The sequence below is a fragment of the Pithys albifrons genome, chromosome 15 (assembly GCF_047495875.1).
Source record: "Pithys albifrons albifrons isolate INPA30051 chromosome 15, PitAlb_v1, whole genome shotgun sequence".
NCBI lineage: Eukaryota > Metazoa > Chordata > Aves > Passeriformes > Thamnophilidae > Pithys > Pithys albifrons.
In genome coordinates this window covers 18816938-18840418 of record NC_092472.1, presented here as the reverse complement: position 1 = coordinate 18840418, position 23481 = coordinate 18816938, and the positions used below count along the sequence as shown (strand labels likewise).

Genomic DNA, 23481 nt, shown 5'->3' with positions numbered 1-23481 from the left:
CCAGGAGCTTGGTCACTGGCCTCAGGGGGGGACAGTGCTGGGCACTGCCCTCCACGTGCTGCTGCCAAGCTGATCCAGCAAAGCTGACCCAGCAAAGCCTGGCTCAGCCAGAGAGCAATGAGAGAGGTGAGATCACACCAGACCACCCCAGGATCTGCCTCACCACAGGAGCCTGGGCTGGACCAGCCCAAGGAAAGCCCAGCAACACCTGCACACGGAGCTTTAAAACCACAGATGGAAACTCCTTGCCCTGTGGAAGGACTGCAGGCAGAGAGGGGGCTTTCCAGCCCCTGCCATGGAGCTCCTCTCCCCAGGAGCAAGCTGGGAGAGCAGGGGCTGTGCAGGGCTGTGGCTGCAGTACCTGTGGGTCTGGCTCGATGTTGATCCGGTACGCTTGAGCCTTGCCATCTTCCAGAACAGGGGGGGACCAGGTCTTCCCTTCAGCTCTGCAGGGGAAACCAAGGGAACTCTAATTAATTTGCTTTTAAATAAACCAAACCAAAAAGAAAAAAACAACAAAGCAAACAAAACAAACAAACAAAAAACCACACACACAACCACTCCAAAAAAAGAAAGAAAAATCTCCACAAAAGCTGCACCAAGAAACAAACAGAATTCTTAAACAACCAACCAAAAAAAAGGAAAAAAGGCAACCAAAAATACCACAAAAAATCGCCCCAAAGGCAAACATACATATAGTATATAGGCCTGCCAGGGAATTAATATTTTATATACATATTTGTCTAAAATTATCCTCAGAAATAGCACAGTGGTAAATAGGACACCAGTTCCACGCTATTAAACCCATGAAGCTCAAACCCCATCCCTGAAGTACAGGCTTTGACTCAGTGTGGGGCTTAAGATACAAAATTATTTTGGTTCAAGAAATCAGTAGACAGGTTGTGGTGGCTCTTGTTTTGCACATTCCTGGCTTTGTCCCTGTATTCTGGCCCTGGAAAGTGTTTGATTACGTGTGTGTGTACAGATATTTGTATACATACAGGTGTGTGTATATATACACATATATATATTTATACACACATGCATTCCCTGGCAGGCCTACACACCAGACCACAGCAGGAACTCCACAAGCACCTCCCAGGGAGAAGGCTTACACAACCCTGTATGAATCATCTTGACCCTTTCAACAGGTGCCAGACAGAAAAGGCCCTAAAAATACAGTTTCCATTCCCAAATGCATCTTCAGTCCTGCCAAGGCAGAGCAGGATGCTGCCACTGTCCAAAGATTTTCCGTGTGCCTGCTCATTGTTCCCTCCAGAGGCACCTCAGGGCACAGCCAGGATGTGATTTCTTGCATGGATCTCCAGTGCTCAGGGTATGAGGGAGCTGCTGGAACCCAGGAATGGTCCAGCAGGCTCATCCACAGGCTTTTTGGGATGCAAGGAGGTTGAGTTGGGAGATGGAAACTCCATGAAGTTCAAGATAAACAGAACAGTTTGCATGTGAGAGCTTTATCATCACAATCTGCATATGCACCAGTAATGAAAGTCACTCTTTTTCACTGGCTGCATCCCACATCCTCGTGGACTCCAGCCCCTGCCACACACCAGCTGCAGCTTCAGTTTAATTATCTGCAGAGTCCAAGTTTGAAAAGCAAGGAACACAGTTTGAACCCAGGAATGCTTGAGGTGATTTTTCACCTTTGGTATTTTGCAGCTACACCAGTCAGCACAAAAAGCTGCCTTTCCAACTCCAGGTTCTGACTCAAACCCTACCAAAAGCAGGGACTCCCACTGACTTTAAAACACTTTGGATCCAGCCCTGAGGATTTAAGCTTTTTTGTTCCAAACCACTACTCAGTACTGCCATTACAGCTTTTTCAACAGGGAATGACATACTCTCTCATAGCTGTCTTGTTCTGATAATTTATCTTTACTGTAATTATTTGATTTTAGGCTGGGCAAATTCACTACAAATTGGTCTTTCCAAGTGGGACAAAGGAAACAGTCCTTCCCAGGAACATCAGCATTCCCAGCAACCCACTTCTTGCCACAATCCAGTGCTATGTGTGTTGCTTCCACACTGAGAATCAGATGTGGAGGCGCAGAACAATGGAAATGCCTGATGACATTGGCAGGATCACCGTTATTATTTCCTGCTCTCCCCACACTGAGTCAGCCTGGGGAGACTCACAGTGCCCCAAGCAGGGGCTGTGAGGACACTCCCCCCGCTCAGCATTGGAGTCCAACGTGCCAAACACAACTTAAAGCACCCCCAGAAATAAGAATCAATGTTCAGAAAGAATTCTGGTTGCAGAAGACAAGAGTGACAGCAGTAAATTCACTCTGTGTAAAGCTGTGGCATTTGGTCACCAGTACTGCCAGCACTTCCCAGTTGGAATCTGCCAGTTTTCCATACCCCTGACAAAGATCACACTGTACCAGAGAGCAGCTAGACTTGTGTTTTCTAAAAGGCATTATGGAGATATTTTCGTTTAATGAAACACATGGGCAGACTTTGGGTTGCTTGAAGGAGCCATTTAAGTTATGCTTTAATGATTAAACTCAAGACTTCACCATCAGTCCTGCAGAGTGACCAGAAACTCTTGGTATAACTGAGACCACCTCAAACAGTTCCCAGTGAGAGCCTGAACAAAGCCAGGCCCTCCTCAGCCCCAGCTTCCACCTCAGCTATGCTGAAACGAGCTGACATGGCACAATTTAGGTTCCATTTGGCTCCTTAAAGGCAAAGCAAAGGGGAATGGGACAACCATCAGCCTCATCAAAAAGAAATGCAAGTCTTCAGTTTGATGAGCATTTGTGCTTACACAGGGAGGATCCCTCTTTTCCCTGGGAACAGTGAAATACCATGTAATCCAAAATAATCCAAAATAATTGAGAGATGACTGAGAGAACGATGCCACAGGCAGTTACAGCAGGAGGGGCTGATGCCTGGAACTCACAGCCCAGCCCTGGCTGCAGGAACACCCCGTGCCCACATCCCCAGCAGGGCCAGGAGGGGGTCCCTGCACGTCCCAGAACACGGGGCTGAGTCAGGCTGAGAGCAGTGGGGACCTGGGGGTCAGTACAGCCACTCCAAGACACCCTGGCAGCAGTTCCTGTTGCCAACAGTCAGAGCTTTGTGTTCAGGCAACAGCAAAAACCCCTTGCGCTTTTCTAACGTCATGGGCGAGAGATCAGGCGTCTCTCAAATGTTCCAAGTCGTTTAATTTACGGCTCAAGGATGGGAAAAGTGTTTTCAGATGTGTTGTAGGGGATTAAAGGCAGCTATGTGAAAATCATTACCCTGCACTGACACCACTCTGTTCTCTCAGTGGCTGCTACGACAATCCCAAGAAAAAGAACTTGACCCAGGTTAGTGCTAGGCCTTCCACAGGGGCTTCGTGGGAACCAGACCCATTAACACCACATCACTAAATAAACAAAGTTGCAGACACCTTTTATCCCACCGTTTGTTTTCTACAAGTCTCTAAGTCATTCTCAAAAGATTACTTGCATATGCTCACATACTTTACCAAAATGTTTTTTCACCTGGCAATGATCTGTAATTCTCACTCGACATTTGTAGAGCTGCTTTTAAGTTGCAAGAGTTCCTGGGTCTTACTGAATTTCTAATTTCTCCATCCCCTTATAAACGACCATTTTTCACTTGGGGAAGTGCCAGCCTGGATCCAGGACTGCCATCTGTGACTGTGCAGCCACAAACCACCAGAATAATCACATTGCTGTATTTCACCCCAATGCATATAGTCCTTTCAGCAGGAGTGACTTCAGGGTCCTGTCCATCTCCTGAACACTCTCCACCTTCCCCATGGTAACTGAGAGGTGTTGGATGCAAGGCAGGGGAGCTGCAGGGGAGCTGAGCTCTGCTGGGCGCCCCAAGGACGCAGCTCATCCAGAGCACGTGAAGGAGAAGCTGCAGGATTCCTGCTCCTTCACTCCTCCTGGCTGAAACCACCGTGTATGGCTCTGGAAAGCTGCCGGGTTTCCTCTCTATTAGTCCTCGAGGAGCTCCAGAGGGGAAGCTGTGATTCACTTTTTCAGTTGTACTTTTACTGGAAACTTGAGAACATACATTGTCATCCTTCCCATCTTCCAGCAGTGTGTCTGCACTGCTCACAGCTCACGGACCTGACAAAACCTCCAGGAGCTCAGGGAGGTGGGAAGAACATCAACTACGTGAGATTCCAGGGACTTTGGGACTACTCGTCCAGCAGATTCATTACTGGGCTTTCTCCCATAGAAACTTCCAGAGAAACTCCATCTCTGTACAGAGGGCAGGAATAAACAGAGAATCTTCACACTCCAGTTCTCCAAGCAGACTCAGCAGTGGCACACACACGAAACCCAGGGGCAAGAAGCTGCTCCCAGGGTTTATTTTAGATAGAAGGAACCAAAGCTGAATCTTTGAGGATTTATGTTGGACACCACAGTCAGGAAATAAATTCAATCCAACCACCTGAGGATCCTTGGCTGCACCTGGAGCCAGGCAGATGCTGCCAGTCCTCCAGCATTCACCTGGCCCTGCAGACATCAGCCCTGGTGATGTCACCAAAAGAAAGGGCTGGAATTGGATTGGACTGGGAACCACAAAAAATTAAGGTTGGAGAAACCCTGTTAGACTGTTCCCAGCACTGCCAAGCAAACCACTAATTCCTGTCCCTGAGTGCCACATCTACACATCTTTTAAATCCCTCCTGGGACAGGAGTTCCCTGAGCAGGCTGTTCCAGGGCTTGACAACCCTTTCAGTGAAGAAATTTTCCCTAATATCCAGTCTAAACCTCCCCTGGCACAACACACTAACACACTTCTTGCCTGTTAAGGAACTTCTTGCCTTAGAGACAACTTCCCAGTGAGTTAAAAAAACAAGTTTTGTCAGGTTTCTGTGAGTAACAGTTCATGGGGCTGCTCAACACCCCCAGTTTTCTCCAATCAGCTGCCACAAAACTGCTCTGACTGTTCCTGCTGTAAGGCAGACAAAGTAGATCCCATGTTCCATTGGCCTGGGATTCAGCAGCTGGGAAGATGATGCTGGAGCAGCTGCCTGATTTATCATCAGGGCAGCCTGAAATCCCACCAAGGCCTCGTCAGCACCATCAGCACCTTTCCCACAGCCCAAGTGCTGCTCCAGCCTCACCACTTGACCTCCTGACTCCTCACAACCTGAACACCCAGCCCCCATTCCAGGGATTCCCAGGTAATTCCTCACACCTTAACATCAGTGCCCACATAAACATCAGTTATACAACTCAGCTCCTTTTGGGAGCTGATGAGGATTTTCAACCACTCCATTTCAGACCAGGGGTGACTGGGCTGCCTCACCTTTCAGTGCCCAGACACAGCCCTGTACATGTCAGGGCAAAGCAGGACTCCAACAAAACCCAAGGATAAAACACCCATTAACTTCAAGAGGGTCAGAAGTCTGGCCAAGAAAGCTATTAGAAAATGGGGGTGTGAAGAAGGAGGGAAAACTCAAGAGATTTAAGCCTTTGATAAAGGATAAAGAGATGTAAAAATAGCCCTAATAAGGCATCCCTGGAGCTGCTGCCCTTACTGTAGGAAAACAAACTCAAACTACTCAGTTTCTCCTGTCAAGAGGAATGCCACTCTCATGGATGTCTCTGGGCACAGCCAAGGTGGGTTCTGTCCTCAGAAAAGCCACCAAACCGAGCCCAGGGTGTGATCTCCTCCCTGCTGAACAGCTCCTCACCACCACCAGCTCCTGCCTGTTCCTGCCCTGCAGAACCCTGAGCATTTATTTTTACCTATGAGATATAAAAGCCTCTCAAATCTGCATCTTCATTATGAAGACTTTAAGGCCTGACAACTGCTCCAAATGGAAGGCAAAACCACTGCCCTCCTTGGCCATGGAAATTCCACCTGTGTGAAGGGCCTGCTTGCTTTTCTTGTTTTCTTTCCTAAAGCTGAAGCCACATCCTGCAGACAGCAAGGGCTGAGCTCAGAGGACTCTGCTTCAGCCAGGCAGCTTGGACACCCCTGTGTGAGGAACCACGAGGAACCACAGAGGTTTTGCTCCATTTATGGCAGAGCTGCCTCCCCACTGCCCAGGCAATCCAGTCAGAACTACAGGGTTTTCCAAGAAAACTATAAACAGTAAATGATAGCTCTTTATAGCAGGAAATGCCTCTTTAATCTGAAGTGGAAAACTATATCCTCTTATTTAAATCTACTACAGATAACATTAGGCATTTATGAGCCTTATAAGGAGCCCTCATTTTGCCTGAATAATTTGGGATTAAGAACATTGAGATACAGAATTAATTCCAGTGGAACGCAAAAAAATTTAAAAAAACCCAAATCAAAACCAAGCAAAAATCCCCCAAAAAAACAACAAAAAACCCCCCAAACAAACCCACCAAACTCAAGCCTTCATTTTGCTTCAAAATAGTCTAAAAAACAAATTTGGCAGGAAATTCAAATGTGTATTCATTGAACAGATGTTTGGGAAAATGACAGGTGGATGTTCATGAAGTGGGAGGGTTTGTCCAAAGGAGATTTCCATCCCAGGGCTACTCTTGCTTGAGTTGATACAACGTCCCTTGAGTTGAAAGACTCAACCCAGGTCACAGCCTGGACAAGACTTGCAAGGTACAAACATACATAAATGAACTAAACCCATTTTTTGTATCAGTGGACCATTGAAAAACATTTTGTTTCACTGTTTTTAAAAGCACAGGACAATTACCCAGACCATGGGGATGCTCCAAGAACTGAGCCTGAGGGCACCTCGTTGCCTCCTGCAGCAAAGCTGACATGGAGCACATCAGAGAGCACCAACCTGTTCACAGAGAGCAGCAGCTGGTCCACACACGCTTTGATCTTGTTTTGTGCTTCCAGGTGTGTCATGTTCTCCGTGTTCTCTCCATTAATTGCCAGAATAACATCTCCTGGGCACAGGTCTGCCATGGCTGCTTTACTGCCAGGGTTAATCTGGGCAGGGAAAAATAAAAGGGTTACTTAAAAGAATTCTGGCTTAAAAAAAAAAAAGAAGAAGAAAAAAAAATAAAGTCCAGTTTCTTGCAATAAGCTGCAGGTAAAGGGAAGAGTTATTTCTGGAGAATATGTGTTTTGCCTGCACCAATGGCACCTACCTGAGGTTGGATGTCAGAGCTCTCAGGTCAGCCCCAGTTCTCCAAAGGCCATCCTGTACAACCACACTCTTTGGAACATGTGACTTCAGTCAACCCCAGCCAGGGTGTCACCAGATCCTCTCCTCACATTTGTCTCTTGTTTGAAATAATGGAACACCCTCTTTCCAGAGAGATCCTCCCCAGTCCTTTGGCTTGCAGACCTTCAGTGATGCCCAAGAGTCAGTCCCAGAAGAGCAGATGGAACCCTCCTCTCTGGGTGACCACAGGCACTGCCACCGTAAGTGCAGCCTGGGGGAGGTCATGCTCGACATCAGTTTTTCCTGTCACCCAAATGACTTGTCCCTTTCTAGCCCTGCATGGCCACCATCCCTAGAGGAATTTAACAGAAGTGGCCCTTGGGGACATGGTTTAGTGTCAGCCTTGGCAGTGCTGGGGTAACGGTTGGACTTGAGGATCTTTAAAATCCTTTCCAACCTAAACAGTTCCATGATTCTATTCTATAAATATCACACCGCTTGTTAAGTCTCCACAATTCTTTCCTTCTGGTTTTGTGGGAGTGCCAGAACCTTATAAAACTCATAACTTCTTTCCTGAGGAACTAATGACAGGTCCAGGTGCTGTTTGTGGTCAGCCATAAGACCAATCCTGTAGCCCATAAAAAGAGGTGCTTGAGAAATTACCATTCCACTTACATCACCATAAATGTGGTTTTAATTTTTATAATAATATAAAATGATGCGAGGCATGTTCAGGACAGGTAAATGTGTCTGTTTAAACTCTCAATAGCTTTATGTTTGCCCTCTAATTTCCTCTTCAGTCATTCAGAGCATCTGCTACCCAGCCAATCACGTGGTTTATCGAGTGAGAACGCACAGCAAGCCTGACTTTGGCTATTCATGTCTCACTGCACTACAGAGAGATGGTGCTTTGGTTCTGCTTGCTCTTGACCTACACAGGTAAATCCTGTCTCAGGGGGTGGGTCTCTGCCCCAACACACCTGCTTGATAGATCCAGGCAGAAGGAGCAGCTCTCCCCCCACCATCTCCCCTTGGACACGGCTCACAGTCGTGCATGATGGCAACCACTGACAGAGCAGGGATGGTTTTTCAGACAGTTTGAGACCAAGTGGGGCCACCTGTTCCCCAGTGCCCCTGATCCCCCCAGCCACCACCTGCCATCACTAAACAGGTGGTCTTTTAGAAAGGAGGTCCTGGCTTTCATTTTGATTTCATAGAATCCTAGAATGGTTTGGATTGGAAGGGATCTGAAAGTTGACACTATTCCAACCCACAACCCACAACCCCCTTCCCATGGGCAGGGACACCTTCCACTAGACAAAGTGGCTCCAAGCCCCATCCAGCCTGGCCCTGAACACTTCCAGGGATGACTTGTGCAGTATTTCAAAGGGAATTCAAAGAGGATTTAGGCTTACAACACCACCCTTGTGGATGCCATTGGGGCTGCCCATGGGACTGAGGCTGGTGAGCCCCTGGCACAGCACAACCTGCTGCACAGCTCCCTGTGTGACCACAGCCAGCAACACCACCAAAACACCAGCCTGAAGGTGTTTGAGAAGCACTTTTGACATTTAAATAGAAGTGGCAGCCCGAATTACAGCTTTTGTTGCATTGTCAGAGTAAATCAGCATTTGCCATTTGCTCTTCAATGGTTTTGGCTGGGCTGTTTGGCTCTCACAAACCTGCCAGGCCAACCCCTCGTGGGCTGCCCGGTGACTCAGCTCCGAGCAAACAACAGGAGGTGTTTTTCAGTTCCACACACATGAGCTGTGGAGCTCTGACACAGGACACTGCAACCCAGGACAGCATTGTTTTTCCCTGGTATTGTTAGTTTTTAAGGGATGTAAGACCACATCCCTTCACAGGGCATTAGGGTCCTTCCACAGCCACAGAGGCTGCCAGACTCACCAGAGAGTCAACCAGAAGCTCAACCAGCACCTCCATGTTCTTGCCTGCTGTTATCTGCTCCCCTCAGTGCCCACCCCACAGCCCTGGCTGCCAGCAGGCTTTTAGACTAACAGACCTTCAGCTTGACCAACAACAGCTGTATTTTGTTCTGGTCTATTCAGTGCTGTCTGTCTGATTGATCTTTCCCCCTGAATCTTCCTTGGAGAATAAGCTGTTCATAAATGGGACTCCTAGAGGTTTCCTATTTTTAGATTCTGGTTTATTTCAAATTATTTTGGCAGTATTGTCATATTAGCATTTTATGCTGGCTGTGGAGATGACCAAGGGCTTGAAATGGAGCTGCACTCCAAGAATTCATTAGTTTGAGATACAGCATCAGTGTCTCAACAGCTTGGGAATTGTTACTGTAATGTCTGTCAGGTCCAAGGTTTGTATTTTAGTGACTAATGTTTACAATACTCTAGACCAAGCCCACCCAACTCCCAGCTGTGCAAAGCCATTGCAGGGCCTCCTGTGGCATGTTTGTTGTCGAGCCTGGTTATGGGTCAGTGCTGTGCCCAACTCCTCGTGCAGGTTCTGCCTGTGCTGGGCATGGGCTGCTGGTGCCTTGGCAGTGCTGGGTTAACTGCTGGCCTCGATTTTAGAGACCTTTCCCCACCTAAACACCCTCTGATTTTATGGCATTGGAGCCTGGCAGTGCACAGAGATTCTGGGATGGAGCTCGTCCCAGAGGCACCCACTTGTACCTCTCCAGAGGGGCCTCAGGTGTGCCCTGAGCCACAACCAGTGTGTGTGTGACATCAGCAAAGCACAGATTAATCTGAGAGGAACTGGATACATTATAAAATCAAAAACACTGCAAAGAAAACCTGCACTGAGTCACTGGAGCCCCGTGTTCTTGAAAGGGGCCTCCAAAGGAGCTGAGGCTTGAGAACAGGAGATGATAAAGAAAAACCACGATAAGATTTTATTTGTTTGTTTTTGAAGTTCTCCATCTGTGCCAAGAGCGAACCATTTCAAAAATCAAGGCTGAATGAACACAGACCAAGACCAGACTGATGGACACACAGCTCAGGGTGGTGTGAGTGATGTCCCCACCACAGACAAGATTGAGTACCCAAAAGACAAGTCCCAGCTCGGGCACCAGGGCCTCACATGGGCTCTGTCCCACAGCACCTGCTGTGCCCTGTGCATACCCTGCCCCATCTTGCCCAGGCTGGGTGCCTGCCAGGATTTGGGCTGCTCTCCTCTGCTTTTCTCCAGTGGAGAAACCCCAGGTGTTGGTTTCAGAGCCAGGGCAAGGGGGGCAGGGTGGTCTGAGCCTTTCGCTGTCCCCCTGTGAGGTCATGGAGCTCCTCAAGAGCTCTGCTCGTGCTGTGGGGACAACGACCTCAAACCTTCAGAGCAGTCAAGTGTAACAGCACCAAGAGCCAAAACCACAGCAAACGCTGCAGGCTTAAAGAAACGTAAATATTTTTATTGTAATTCCCCTAAAGGTTTTTCTTCTTCAACCAGACAAGAATCCCACCTCCTCTGGAAGCTCTGAGCTCCCAAAGACAACTTCATGCAGCAACACAGAGTGCTGCTGAAACCTGAACACCAGGGAACTCATGTGCTGGTTATCACTGCCCTGCACTCAAAGCTGTTTTCCCAACTGCATAAATCCAAACTCACCTGAGAGAGACTTGGAGTGAAGTTGTCCAAGACAGTCAAGGCAACCCCACAGAAAGGGGAGAGGTCCTTCTGTCTGCATCTTCCCGCTCCAGGAGTGCCATCCAGCCTCTTCTCTCGTGCCAGCCCTGGTGCTCAGCAAGTTTTGAAGCACAGACTGGAATGCAATCCAGAAGAGCTGGATGGTTTCACAGAATGGTTTGGGTTGGAAGGAACCTGAAAGGTCATCTTGATCCAATCCCCTGCCATGGGCAGGGACACCTTCTACTATCTCAGGTTGCTCCAAACCCTGTCCAGCCTGGACTTGGACACCTGAGGGATGGTGCAGCCACAGCTTCTCTGGGCAACCTGTGACAGGACATCACCCCCCTCACAGGGAAAAAATTCTTCCTCATATCTAATCTAAATCTGCCTCCTTCAGCTTAAAACCATTCCCCCAAGTCTTCTGAGAATGAATCAAAGCAACAGAGAAATGGGTCCAGTGCACCAGACCTGCCATCTGGGACCAGGACATGGCTGGACTTTGCTGGGGGTGAGCTCTGCATGAAATGGCAAACAGATCCCACAGTGCTACCCATGGAATTACTCATTTCTCATCATCTCAGCACTGCTGCATCTCCAGCAGGGAGGAACCAAGGCTGGAATATGTGCAGAACCAGGCAGTGTGCTGGGGAGGTCACTGGCTCCTTTTATGCCCACAGAAGCCCCGGTGTGCTCTGTGCCCATGGCTCTGTGAGCATGGCATGCCTGCCAGCCTCACTGCCCTCCCAAAGTCCAACACAGCCCACAGACAACAACGCTATGCCTTTAACTCCTCCACAAAAAGAAGCAGCTGCTTCCTCATTTCTCTCAAAAAAAAATTACGATGCCTGAGAACATTTATAAACAAAATACCAACAGAAACACAGCACATGCCCAGCCAGTGATACCACAGAGCAGAGCATGGGGTGTTCACAGAGCACCCGCCCCAGAGAGCAGCTCCAGGCTCTGGAGATCCCAGAAAGGAGCCTCTCCCCACATGGCATGCCTGTGGAGGTGCCTCCCACAGGGATTTGCTCCACCAGGAAGCCAGAATGTACTTTTTTATTGTCCTTTCCAAAGAGCATATTATTCTCCCTGATCCCCTCAGGACAAGCCTCATTTGTGACATCTTTATGTCCCCCACGTAGCACACTGTGCTTCAGAAAACAGCAGAGGTCCAATATTGGTGCCTGTCTCAGTCCTTTCTATTACTCCAGTAGGAAAAAGAGAATTTTAAACAATGAGTCCCCAGTAAACAGCCCTTCTCTCAGGTCCTGTGCCTCCTCAGTCACCATGGGAGATTTGCTGACAGTGCTGGAGGCATCACCCCACACTGAGTGTGACTTTTGCCAAGTAATCAGCCAGGGAACTCTATCTTTGTAATTATAACCAATTTTTTTAAAATAAGTTTTTCTAGTCATCTTCCCCACAATTAACACCAACCCCTCTGCCCTCCTGTGAGGGGACCAGCCTCCAGCAGCCCCTCCCCAGCCAAGTGGATACCCTGATGCTATGGGAGAAGCCCAAGGCCAGCAGCAGCTTCTCTTATCTGGCCACTGGAGCCTCATTAGGATTTACTGAGTGCTGGCATCTGACAGCAGGCCAGTAAAATAAAGCACATTCCAGCAACTGCCTTGTGCTTAACCAAGTCAGCTGGTGTTGGAGTTGTGCAGTCCTGGTGCAAGATTATTTGCACCAGGAGGAGTTTACTCTTGAAACACGCCTAGTTTGGCCACAGAAGGTGCCAGGGCTGGGAGGGTGCTCAGAGCAGGGCAAAGTCCCTGTGCCTGCACCCCCTGCCCACCATGGGATGGCTCCACTCAAGCCACCTTCAGAATTGGGTCAACACCACAAGCTGAAACAATCAGTGCTCTGGTGAAAGGTTTATTTGTTATATTAACCTAATCCCTCTTTCTTTGTACTCTTTGCCCAGACACCTGTCCCTGAGGTCACCTGTGCCAGGACCCAGCACAGGGATGCAGCTCCTCCTGCCTGCACAGGCCCAGCACAGCCATGGCAAAGATGAACTCACCCTTCATTCTGCCTCACATCAACAGGAGGTGTCTATTCCGGCCACTCACACCTACAAAATGAAGACATCTTTCTCTCTGCCACGTGTCCTTCCCTTTTTACTCAAAGTGCCACTCCAAAGCATGCCAGCAGTGAGCAAAGTCCTCTTCTCAGGCTTTAATGGGTTAAAAGGTGCAGCCCCAAACAAGCCTACACAGACCACACCACTCTCCTCTTAAATCAATGGTAGTTTGTTGCAGGAAAGGCTGGGGGAATTTTCTGTTCTGCAAGTGTGATCAAAAGGGCCTGATTAAAGTCTTCAAGAGGCTTTCAAGACAGTGTGACAAAATTCCCAGCTTTTAAACAAAGCCAACCTGTTCATGCTACAGGGCAGGAGATGATCTTACATAGCTACATCTTTTAAAACAGGAAGAACCAACAGTCAAATGACTAACTAATGAAGATAAATTCCCCAAATCCTTTAAACATTCTTTCCAGGGATTCTCTTCAGCTTTTCAAAGCCTCCTGCCTTGAACTCACACATATTCCTTGCCAATCCATTTGCATTTTTCTAGTTGCTTATATAAAGTCTGATACATCAAGGCATTATTTAGACATGCTCAGAGGCCAGTAAATGAAGAACACTGTGCAGTGTGAGTTCATTCAACTACTTAATAAAACAAGAAGCTTAAAAGCACAAAAGGGAAAGAACCAGAGTACAAGTGTTATAAAAGGCAAGACACTTGAAAATCCTTCTGAATCCAAGTTCTGGCGGGTCCAAATCCAAATTTAGAAGCAGATTCATAATGTAGATTCTAACCCAGCTCAAAGGCTGAGGACTCCACAGAGAAAGGCTGAGAATCCATGAAATTGGATATGAGTTTTGGAGCAACCAGCCACTAATCCAGGTGCAAACCTCAAAATGTGGATTGAGAAAGAGCAGGAAGGGACCCCCAAGGATCACCTGGTGTATTTTGTCAACACCTCATTTTCCCAGTTCAAGGGCACACACAACTCATGCAGCACTCAGGGCACAAGCAGCAGCACCCCAGGCTGTCCCCAGTCCCTGGGACCCCCCTCACCCCTTCCCCTGGGCACGAGTTACAGCCCCACTGCTTTGCTGCACAGAATGGCACATTTCACCTCTGCTGCACTTCCATCTGCTTTGTGTTTCCTCTGCTGTGCCAAGGAGCGAGGCCAGGGCGGGACAGCCTGCCCTGGGGACACTGGTGAGACGTGGCTGTTCTTGGGGCACCGCCACAGTCCCCCAGGCACGGCACCACCACCGGCAAACTGGGACCTGCGGCACCAGAGACGTGTTTGTGGCCAGAACTGCCTCATCTCCTTCAGAGGTTCAGGGCTCAGCTCTGCCTCCCCACCTTGGCCACCCCCAGCAGGGGTTCCTGAGCCCTTCCCAGGAGCAAGCCCTGGGTGCTCTGCAGAGGCCATGGGGGCTGCTTGGAGCTCCCCTTCCAACCCAGCAGCCTCTTGGCCAGGAAGGTGAGCTGATACTGTGTCCCAGCAAAAGGAAAGCAGCCACAGAGCTGTCTCCAAACAGAAGAATAAAAAGCTTAATTCAGTCACTGAGCAAACCTGGAGCTTCATTCTTGCTGCACAGTCTGCAGAGATTTGGGACTTTGCTACACAGCATCTTTCTCCCAGTTTAATGGTGAATGTTAAATATTTTGCAGGGTTTGGCCTTTTGAACCAAAAGTTTTGGACATGGTAAAGGCTTCTTAAGTGTTTTGTGGCTTATGGTGAAACCACAGCATTCAGAGCTGGCATCCTGCAAACCTCCCAGCTGAGCATCTTCTCTGGGTACCCGTTATCAACTGGTCCTGGAGGCAGCTGTTCAGGACAGCTTCTCTTTTAGCTGGGCACTGCCCATATCTGATAATTAAGAATAATCACTTTAAATCATCTTCTTTAACCTGGTATATTTTGCTTTCTGAAGCTCCCACTGTAAAATGTCACTGGCACATAATCTGCTATCAGTCCACACAACATGTAAAACCACTTAAGGCTTAATGGGTGTGAATGTGAGTTGCTCTGGTTGACAAGAAGGATTGAGTGTGGCACAGCTGGGAGGCATCTCTGTGGTGCTTGGAAAATCCATTGGCTGACATACTCTTGCACAGCACTTTCTTTTTTTTTTTTTTTTTAATAGAGCTCTGTGTTTTCTATGGGGAGAAAGTGGGGTTTGCTTTGGGTCTCTGCTGGCTGCAGAAGTTCCTCAAATGCCCCACTGGCTCGACATCTTTGCAGGTACTCAAGTAACACAGTGAGACCTCAGTTTGCTTGAAGGTGTCGTGCAAATTCTGAAGTAGAAACCAAACACAACCTTATCTACCAGGGCTTGGGGCAAGTGGGGTGTTCAGGGCTGTGTACAAACCCACTACAGGAACAAGCTGTGGGGAGATACGGGCTCTGCTCTGGCACACACCTGGCACCGACAACACATCGAGCAGAGGATTTTTCAGTGAACATGTTTGCTTTAACCTTTCCTTATCAACACTGCCTGATTCTGAGATCTAATGTTTTCTTTCACACTCGAGCACCTGTGGCCACAGATGACTTAAAAAATGTTTTCAGGAAGGGTTTGGGTATCTGAGAACCACGAGTCAATCTGTTTTGAGAGACTGGAAATCACTCAACAAATTCAGTTAGAAATATTATATTTAAAAGGATTTTTGCCTTGCAGGATTTCCTGCAACCCTTGTAGACTTGTGATACGTATTTTGCCCCCAAGCTACCAAAAATGAAATTAAATTGCAATGGTCTGCATTAATTCCACACAACCCATAATAGCATGTTTGTGTTAAAGGACTGATCTAACCCCAGCAGGACCAGGATTTTAAGCATCTGTTGTGTAATACAGCAAAAAAAAGTTTAGGAAAAAAAGAGTAACTGCACACATTTCCCCCTCTGTGCTTCCTGCACTAACAGGGCCTTTGCAATAAGCTGCTGTCTAACTTTATTCTCTTTCACCCACTTCATCAAGTGGGATATAAGTGCACACTTTTACAGAGTAACTCTGAATACCTGTCCCAACAGGCAATCTTTCAATCTTCAAGGAAAATTGACATCACCATCATTTAAAAGGAAAACAAAAAAGAAAGGGGGGCGGGGAGGGGGGGAAAAACCCCAAACCCACAACCCCCAAAATCCCAACCCAAAATATGCAGTGACACTGAGCCCATTCTGCTTTGTCCAGCCTGGCAGGAGCCCGGTATGTTTGAGGGTGTGCTGGGTTTATTTTGCTAACTTGCCACAAGGTCAGCCCTTGCCTGAATGATCTCCATGAATCATTCTTTCCGCCTGCTTTCCCACTCAGGATTATCAGTGTGCCTGATTACAGTAATTAGCATTAGGTTTTCATTCCAGCATCTTCCACCATTACTGTCTCCTGAACCAGCATCAGCATTTCTTCTTCTCTTCTGGTTATTAAAAAAGAGCCTCAGTGATAGAAACACTTCAGCAGCAAATATATTTGTGACATATTTCTGTTAGTCCTTATCTGTAGCTCAGATTAACTGCTCTGTACCAGCAGAGCTTCAGGGGGAACCAGCCAGACCTCCCATCTCAGAGCTCACAAAAACGAGGAGAGTGACAAAAACTGACAAGCAAAAGTGTTTCCTTCCCCTTAAAAAATCATCCCACTTGAAATACTGTAACAAACATTACTGTGCAACCAACTGAGGGACAGCTTTTATCACCAGCTCTACTGAGGCAACAAAGCCACCAAAGGTCAGCAAAAATCAGCTGGGGACCTGGTTTTGGGATCCACCAACACAGAGTGGCTACTTCAGTCCTTTTGGGAGCTCTGAACAGAGAGAGTGCATCATTTCCATTAATAAACTATCAAATAACATAAACATTACAAGTGAAACCAGGAAAAACTTTATGGAAATCAAAGGGAAAAGTCCTGTTCCCTTTGCTGGCATCTCTGGTCCTTGCCTTCTCCACCAACATAGGTGGAGTTCCCAGAGTAACCAAACCTGCAGCCCCAGCCCTTGGTCTGGGGAGTCCTTCGTGCTCCACCATCCCCACCCACACAAGGACAAGCCCCACAGGCCACCCCAGAAATTACCACCCTGAGTGGGTTCTGTCTCTGCATTCACATGGGATCACAGCAACAGACTCGGGCATTTGCTGGCTGCCCTGAGAGAGTCAACAAAACCACTTTTACTGGAATTCCTTCCTCAGCAGAATTCCTTCTTGAGTATCCTAACCTTTAACAGGACACGTCTCTGCTCAAATGCAAAAGCTGCTTAAGTTTAAAAGTCAACCTTAACTCAAACAATACCTGGATAATGGATTGCAGACCAATTATTTCTCACCCTTCTTGTGTTACAGTCCCAAGCCAAGTCTGAAAATTGCATTTTCGCTGCTCCACCAGCGGCCAGTGGGCAAACTCATGTTGTAGCCAGCAGATAAAGGAAAAACTGTAGTAAAATCTCATTAAAAAAATACTGGAATTGATCCATTAGTCAATTATCTGTTTAGTCAAGTAATTTATCTATGATTCCAAAAGCAGCAAGTGCATGGATTAACACTGGCAGAGCTGGAGATGACGACACTGCTCCAGGAGCTGGACAAGTGAGTTCAAGTGATTAAACACACTCAGCTCCTCTAGTTACACTAATGACTGATTACCTTTTAATCCCAGGCAAGGGGTAGATCAGCTGTGATCCCACACAGAACCACAGCACTCACTGATGTGGTTACAGCAGACAGCGAGAACAGCCCAGAGAGTCACTCCATCCTTGTTCCTGAGCTGGGGCTGCTGCAAAGGCAAAGCAGCTGTTGGCTACCAGACATTTAATTAAGCCTTAAAACCACTTTCTATCAAGTTGCTAAGGCCAACTCCAAGCAGATCTTCTGGATCATTCCCCACTCCTATAAATACCCTTAGGAGAAGCAATAATGACTGTTGTGATGTACTACACCCAGGGTTAGCTCACTGCAACAGGGGGTATAAAACAAGCTGGGCTTCCCCCCAAGAGCACAGCCTGGGGCTTCAATTCCCCTCCCAGCACTGTGCTGGCAACACACCAGCATCACCCTCCAGGGCTGTGCACTCCCAAACCAGCTCAGCAAACTCCATCCCTGCTCATCTGGGTCCCCCTGAAAATACAAGAAGAAAGAGGGGATAAAATGTGAGCTATAACTTCTCATGTGACCACATAAGAGGGATGCCCTAAGCACACCCTCCTGGATTTGCATTTATCTTCAGTACTGAAGAACTCAACACTCCAACTGGAGCCTGGCCCCTCCAGGGCAGAACTCTGCATCAGCTGCTCCCAGTCACTGGAGCAACCAGATCTTAACCCTTTGTCCCTTAAGACTGATCAAATCACAGAGGGAAGTGACCCATTTTCCACAAACAGAGATCATGGCTTGACATCATGAGCACATTTTAAAAAGCTGCAAGGAATGGACTGAACACCACCAGCTGCACCTGCACAGATGCAGCCACCTCACAGGCTGAAGGCTAAAGCAAACCCTTGTGAGCAAGGCAAGTCCCATCCCAAAGCAGGCTGGGTGATTGTCACATTCCACGCTGCTAAAACCATATTTTTAGGTTAATCTCTTGACAATACTGTCACAAGCCACGTTTGTGCCTCTCACTCAGCTCAGTCTGGCAGCTCCTTCTGCACCAACTGCATCGTTATTTCCTCCTGTAGAAGTGACACTTTGGCTTCAGATCCCACAAATGCACCATTAAGGAACTTTGCCTTCACTTAACCTGGAGCAATGACACTTGGACAGGCTTTGGAGAGGAAGCTGCACCCTTCCAGGTCCCCCAGCAGACAGCAAGGCATCACTCACTGCAGCTCCTGGGCCAGCAACACACCCTTGCACTGTTCCAGCTGGGGAGCTTTGGAGGAAAATGGTAGCTTAGCAAAGAGTAGAGAAAACCAACCTAACAATGACCAAATAATTTTTCTCCAATCCCTACACAGACAAATTTGTGTCTTTTTAAGTAGGCAGCCAGGCTCCAGCACCCAGAGCTGAATGTGGGTGGCTTTGGATGCCTCAAATTCCCAACTGCAACCCAATTTTCCAACATAACCAGTCTGGGGAGGATGCTTGCAGAGCTGGACAGTCCAAATAGCTCATGGCACACTGATCCTCAGCCCCCCCTTGGACCCAGAGTGGGTGCAGCAAACCCACAGCCCTCAGGCAGCCCAGCACACCCAGAGCATGTCAGCATCTTGGGCTCACAGCTGGATGTGGCAGTCCCAGAGTGTGGTCCTGCCTCCTGGCAGAACTTCTGTCTTTACAAAGATGTTTGTAATTTAATGGCATTTTAGTACAAAACAAATAAAATTAAAAGCAAAGGAAAAAGGCACTTTGTAGGAAGCAGAAGTCAGCAAAAAGCCTCCAGAATTAGCAAGAGGCTCCCTCCCTCCTGCAGTGAGCCAGGCTGAGCAAGGGGGCTGGGGGCTCCCCATCCCATGGACAGGGAGCCCTCTGCTCCTTCATCCAGGTTCCAAGCCAGAAAAAACAGATTTCCTGGACAGTTAGAGAATGAAAGGGAATATAGAGCCAGCCCAGGCATGACCAGTGCTCTGCACAGCAGCAGTGTGGCACAGACCCACCACTGAGCAAAGCCCTGGCTCCCTGGGGAGCCCCCCAGCAGCCCCTGCCTGCACTCCCCAGGCCAGGAGCAGCAGCAGAAGCCAATTTCCTCCCTGTTTTAACATCTTTGGGTACTATTTGCAAAGCAACAAGTGAGGGATTTTCTTGTGTTAAGAGACTAGAGCCCAAGCAGAGCACTCTACACCTACATTTACATTCCACCAAGTTGTGTATCCCCCTCCAGGAGCAGCTGCTCGAGAACAGCAACATCAGAGCATCACCTCGCTCTGCAGTGGGAGCACAATTAAAAAAGGATCCAATTTAAAACGCTGCCACCTGCAACTGCTTCTTGTGTTACAGCTCCCTGTGAACCATGGCAAGATTGGCCTGATGAGACTCATCCTCCTCACCCCTCCCAGGTTTGCTGAATCAAACAAGGAATTTGGCAAACCACCCGTCGAGGCAGAAGCAGACCTCGTTTTTTCTTGTTTAATATTAAACTAATTTTTTTTTCAAAGTAACTGTAAAACAGGCTCCCTCCACTAAGTTAAGCTGTTAATTTTCCCAACAGACACATTTCCACAGTTTCAGAGAGGCGCTTTGGGATACATCCCATGTTACCAGGGGAGTGCCCCCTCCAGCACAGCCCCGGCTGGGTGCAGTCTCCTGCCCACCCAGTCAGCCCCACCAGCTGCTGCTCCCTGCGCTGCCCTGCCCTTCCCTCCATCCATCTCCTCCTGTTCCTCCCCCAAAACAGCCAGCGCTGGAGCGCTGGGAAAGGGACAGTCCAAAGCAAACCCAGAGACACAGCCACGCAACAGGCACATCTGAACCCAAATACAAACCAAATCTCTTTCAAACGTGCTCTCCTCCGTAACTGTTTCTATGAAACTTAGGGTGTGTTTTCTCTTTTCTGTCACAGCTTTGGCAGATGAGCGAAAAGACGACAAACAGCTTGCGTGTGTTACGACAATATTTTTAAGTTATAGCTCCTTCCGAAGCCTTTCAATAGGCTCAGTGTTTGTTCCCAGCACTTCAGCAGCAGCTGCCCAGGGGAGCTCGGCCAATCCTACACAGCCCGACGTGCCGAGAGGGCAGCGCAGCCCGGGGCACCCACAGCCCCTTTCGCGGGGGCATCCACAGCCCCTTTCCCGGGGGCATCCACAGCCCCTTTTCCGGGGGCATCCACAGCCCCTTTCCCGGGGGCATCCACAGCCGTCGGGCGGCCCCGGCAGGGGGCTGGATGCCCCGGGAAAGGGGCTGTGGATGCTCCAGGAAAGGGGCTGTGGATGCCCCGAGAAAGGGCAGCCCCTTTCGCGGGGGCACCGGCGCTGGAAAGCCCCGTGCCCGCGGGAACACGCCCAGCTCAGCCACAGCACCTCATCCATCACACAGCCCATCGCACCACCTCGCCGCGCTCCCTCCTGCACGGACGGCTGGTTTGTTTTCACATATATCTACACACAAAGCCTACTTCAAGCTATCTGCGGCGTCTTTGCAAAGAAGTTTCCAGAATACATCTTTGTGAGGTTAAACCCAAGTGTGAGTACACTTACACAGTAATTACTACCAGCCCACAGGGACCCCAGAACGCCGCAGTCTGCGCGGAGAAACTTCTTGCTGACTTAACTCATGCCTTCCTTAAAAATCCCCACAGCCTGTGAACTCAGTCCAGGGCACGAATCCAAACCCTCTGAACACCAAAAACTTTGAAAGCGGATCTTTATGAATTAACATCCAATAAAACAGAGAATGCTGTAACACTGGGAAAAAGAGGCTGAAACAGCGCTGAGTTTTGAGGAGAGCGCTTATTTGAGTGTATTTCGGTGTATATAAAATAACACAAGGTTTAAAAAGAGCCCGAGAGGTGACACCCGCCGGGCCCGGGTACCACCCGCCGGGCCCGGGTACCACCCGCCGCGCCGCATCCCCCGCGCCCATCACCTGCGGCCGCTGCCAACCCGCTCCGCTCCCCCTGCGAGCTCACCCTGGAGATGGTCAGCGGGGCGCTGAAATCCTTGCCGCCCACCAAACGAAACCCCCACGGCGAAGGGCCACGCAGGACCACGGAGTGGGCCATAGCGGCGGGCGCTCCCTGCCCGCGGGCGGCTGCGGCTCCGCTCCCGCTCACACTCACCGGCCGCGACTCCCGAGCGCCGGGACGAGCCGGTCCCGCCTCTCCAACATGTCCCGCCCGCAAGGCGTGTCAGGGAGGAGGGGCCGACCCGTCCCGGCCGTTGTCGGGGGGAGTTTCAGCGCGGATTTCCCCCTGAATCCATGTGCAAGTGGGATTCGGAGCGACTACTAGCAGTAGTAAAGTTCTGGTGCTTTACTAGTAGGAGACTATACATTTGGTGTGGTCAAAGCCTCCACTCGCTGCACTTACATCCTCTAGAGTGGAAAGAAAATGATGTAACAGGTCGGTAAACGTTTAGTCACGACTGTTTTATTCATTACAATAAGTCTCTGGAAGGAGAAAACAGTTCAAGAAAATAATCAGATTTCACATAAAGCCATTTGCGAATCCTTCCTGATTATGGCTTGGGCAAAAGATGAACCTCCAAGAAAATAATCACTGAACCACAGAATGGTCTGGGTTGGGAGGGACCTGAGAGATGATCTAGTTCCAAACACCCTGCCATGGGCAGGGACACATTTCACTATTCCAGGCTGCTCCAAGCCCTGTCCCACCTGGTCTTGGACACTCCCAGGGATGGGGCAGCCACAGCTTCTCTGCCCAACCTGTGCCAGGGCCTCAGCATCCATACAGGGAAGAACCTCTTCCTAATATCCCATCTATCCCTGCCCTCTGGCACTGGGAAGCCATTCCCTGTGTCCTGTCCCTCCAGGCCCTTGTCCCAAGTCCCTCTCCAGCTCTCCTGGAGCCCCTTTAGACTCTGGAAGGGGCTCTCAGGTCTCCCTGGAGCCTTCCCTTCTCCAGGTGCACAATCCTAGCTCTCTCAGTCTGTCCCCATAGCCCTCAGAGCATCATCATGGTCACTGCAGCCCAACATCCCTGTGTCCTTGCAGAGGTCCCTTGGGGAACACCCAGCACTGCAGAGCATTCCTGTGTCCTGGTGGTACATCTGGATCAGGGACTGTTGGAGCACCACGGAGGTGTCCACACTGCCAGAGGATGTATAATGGGCACAGAGCAGTGGAGGTGGAGTTGGTGGCCAGCACAGCTGCTCAACATGCCCCCCAGAAGCTGAGAAGAAACCTCAAAATGCCTGAAAAATCTCCCTCTCTTCCTGGAAAGGGCTGGACCGGAATATCCCACTTCAAAAAAAGGACCTAACAAAGGGTTCATTGTTTGGAAAGTCCAATTTCATCGAGTACCTTCTCACTGCCAGTTTCTGTGAGTTTGATTAATGTGTCATTTGCTGCAAAGTCCTTTTGCTCATGACACAGGAAGGTTTACGTGACTGGGCTTTGCTCTGGGATGGGAACAGGAGCTGGGAGTTTTAAACACGCTCCTGAGCTGTCCTGCAGCTTTGGGATTTAGCACCATGAATCCAGTCTATGTGCTGTGCCACAAAGCCAAAACACAATCTACTTTGTTGCTGTGCTAGAGAGGTGCCTGCAGAGGAGAGGTGCAGCTGCAGCTGGTACCAGCAGAGCTTTCCACTGCTCTTTGTTCCTTGCAAGCGAGTGCCTCCACCAAGAGAGGCTACACAGGCTGACTTTTGTCTGGCTGATGAATCACCTCCTCATTCCTGTGTGATATCACCCAGCCTGCTGAGGCCTGGGAGGAGGCTGCTCTGAGGTTTCCTTGCTGTGTTAGAAAATCCACCCAGCCAAACAGTGAAATTCCTCCCCCAGAGCTGGAGGACCGGTGGATGTTCCCCTTCTCCTGCTCTCACTGTTTGGTGACAAACAGGTTCTGAGTTAAAGATGTGCACAAACACAGCACCTCCCACTTAGAAGGGAAAAGGAAAGATCCTCTCTGTGAAAGATACTAAGTTTTGCTGGAAACCAGCAACAATAAAACCAGAGCTATGGAAAAAAAGAAGAGAAAAACTGAAACGTGCAGTTCTGTGGAGTCAAACCTTTCCCACAGGCATTCACGGGGGGTCTGTTCCCCAGGTGGGCTCTGAACTGTACAGGGCTGTGAGGGGCAGCTCTGCTGTGCAGCAAAGCATCAGGGCTTCAAAGTGATTCCCTGGCAGAGGCAA

At 49.0% G+C, this 23481-nt stretch overlaps 1 protein-coding gene across 1 annotated transcript in view; it reads right to left on the bottom strand.

The window, feature by feature from the left end:
- The window catches only part of PDLIM4 (PDZ and LIM domain 4), a 43253-nt gene extending 21771 nt beyond the window's left edge, over nt 1-21482 (bottom strand). Inside the window, exons 1-3 of the mRNA XM_071570203.1 lie at nt 21294-21482; nt 6782-6933; nt 362-446 (exon numbers count right to left, since the gene is read on the bottom strand). Of these exons, the coding sequence (XP_071426304.1) occupies nt 362-446; nt 6782-6933; nt 21294-21386 (330 nt within the window). The 5' untranslated portion in view covers nt 21387-21482. The remainder of the gene's footprint in view (nt 1-361; nt 447-6781; nt 6934-21293) is intronic.
- Between the last annotated feature and the right edge of the window lie 1999 nt (nt 21483-23481).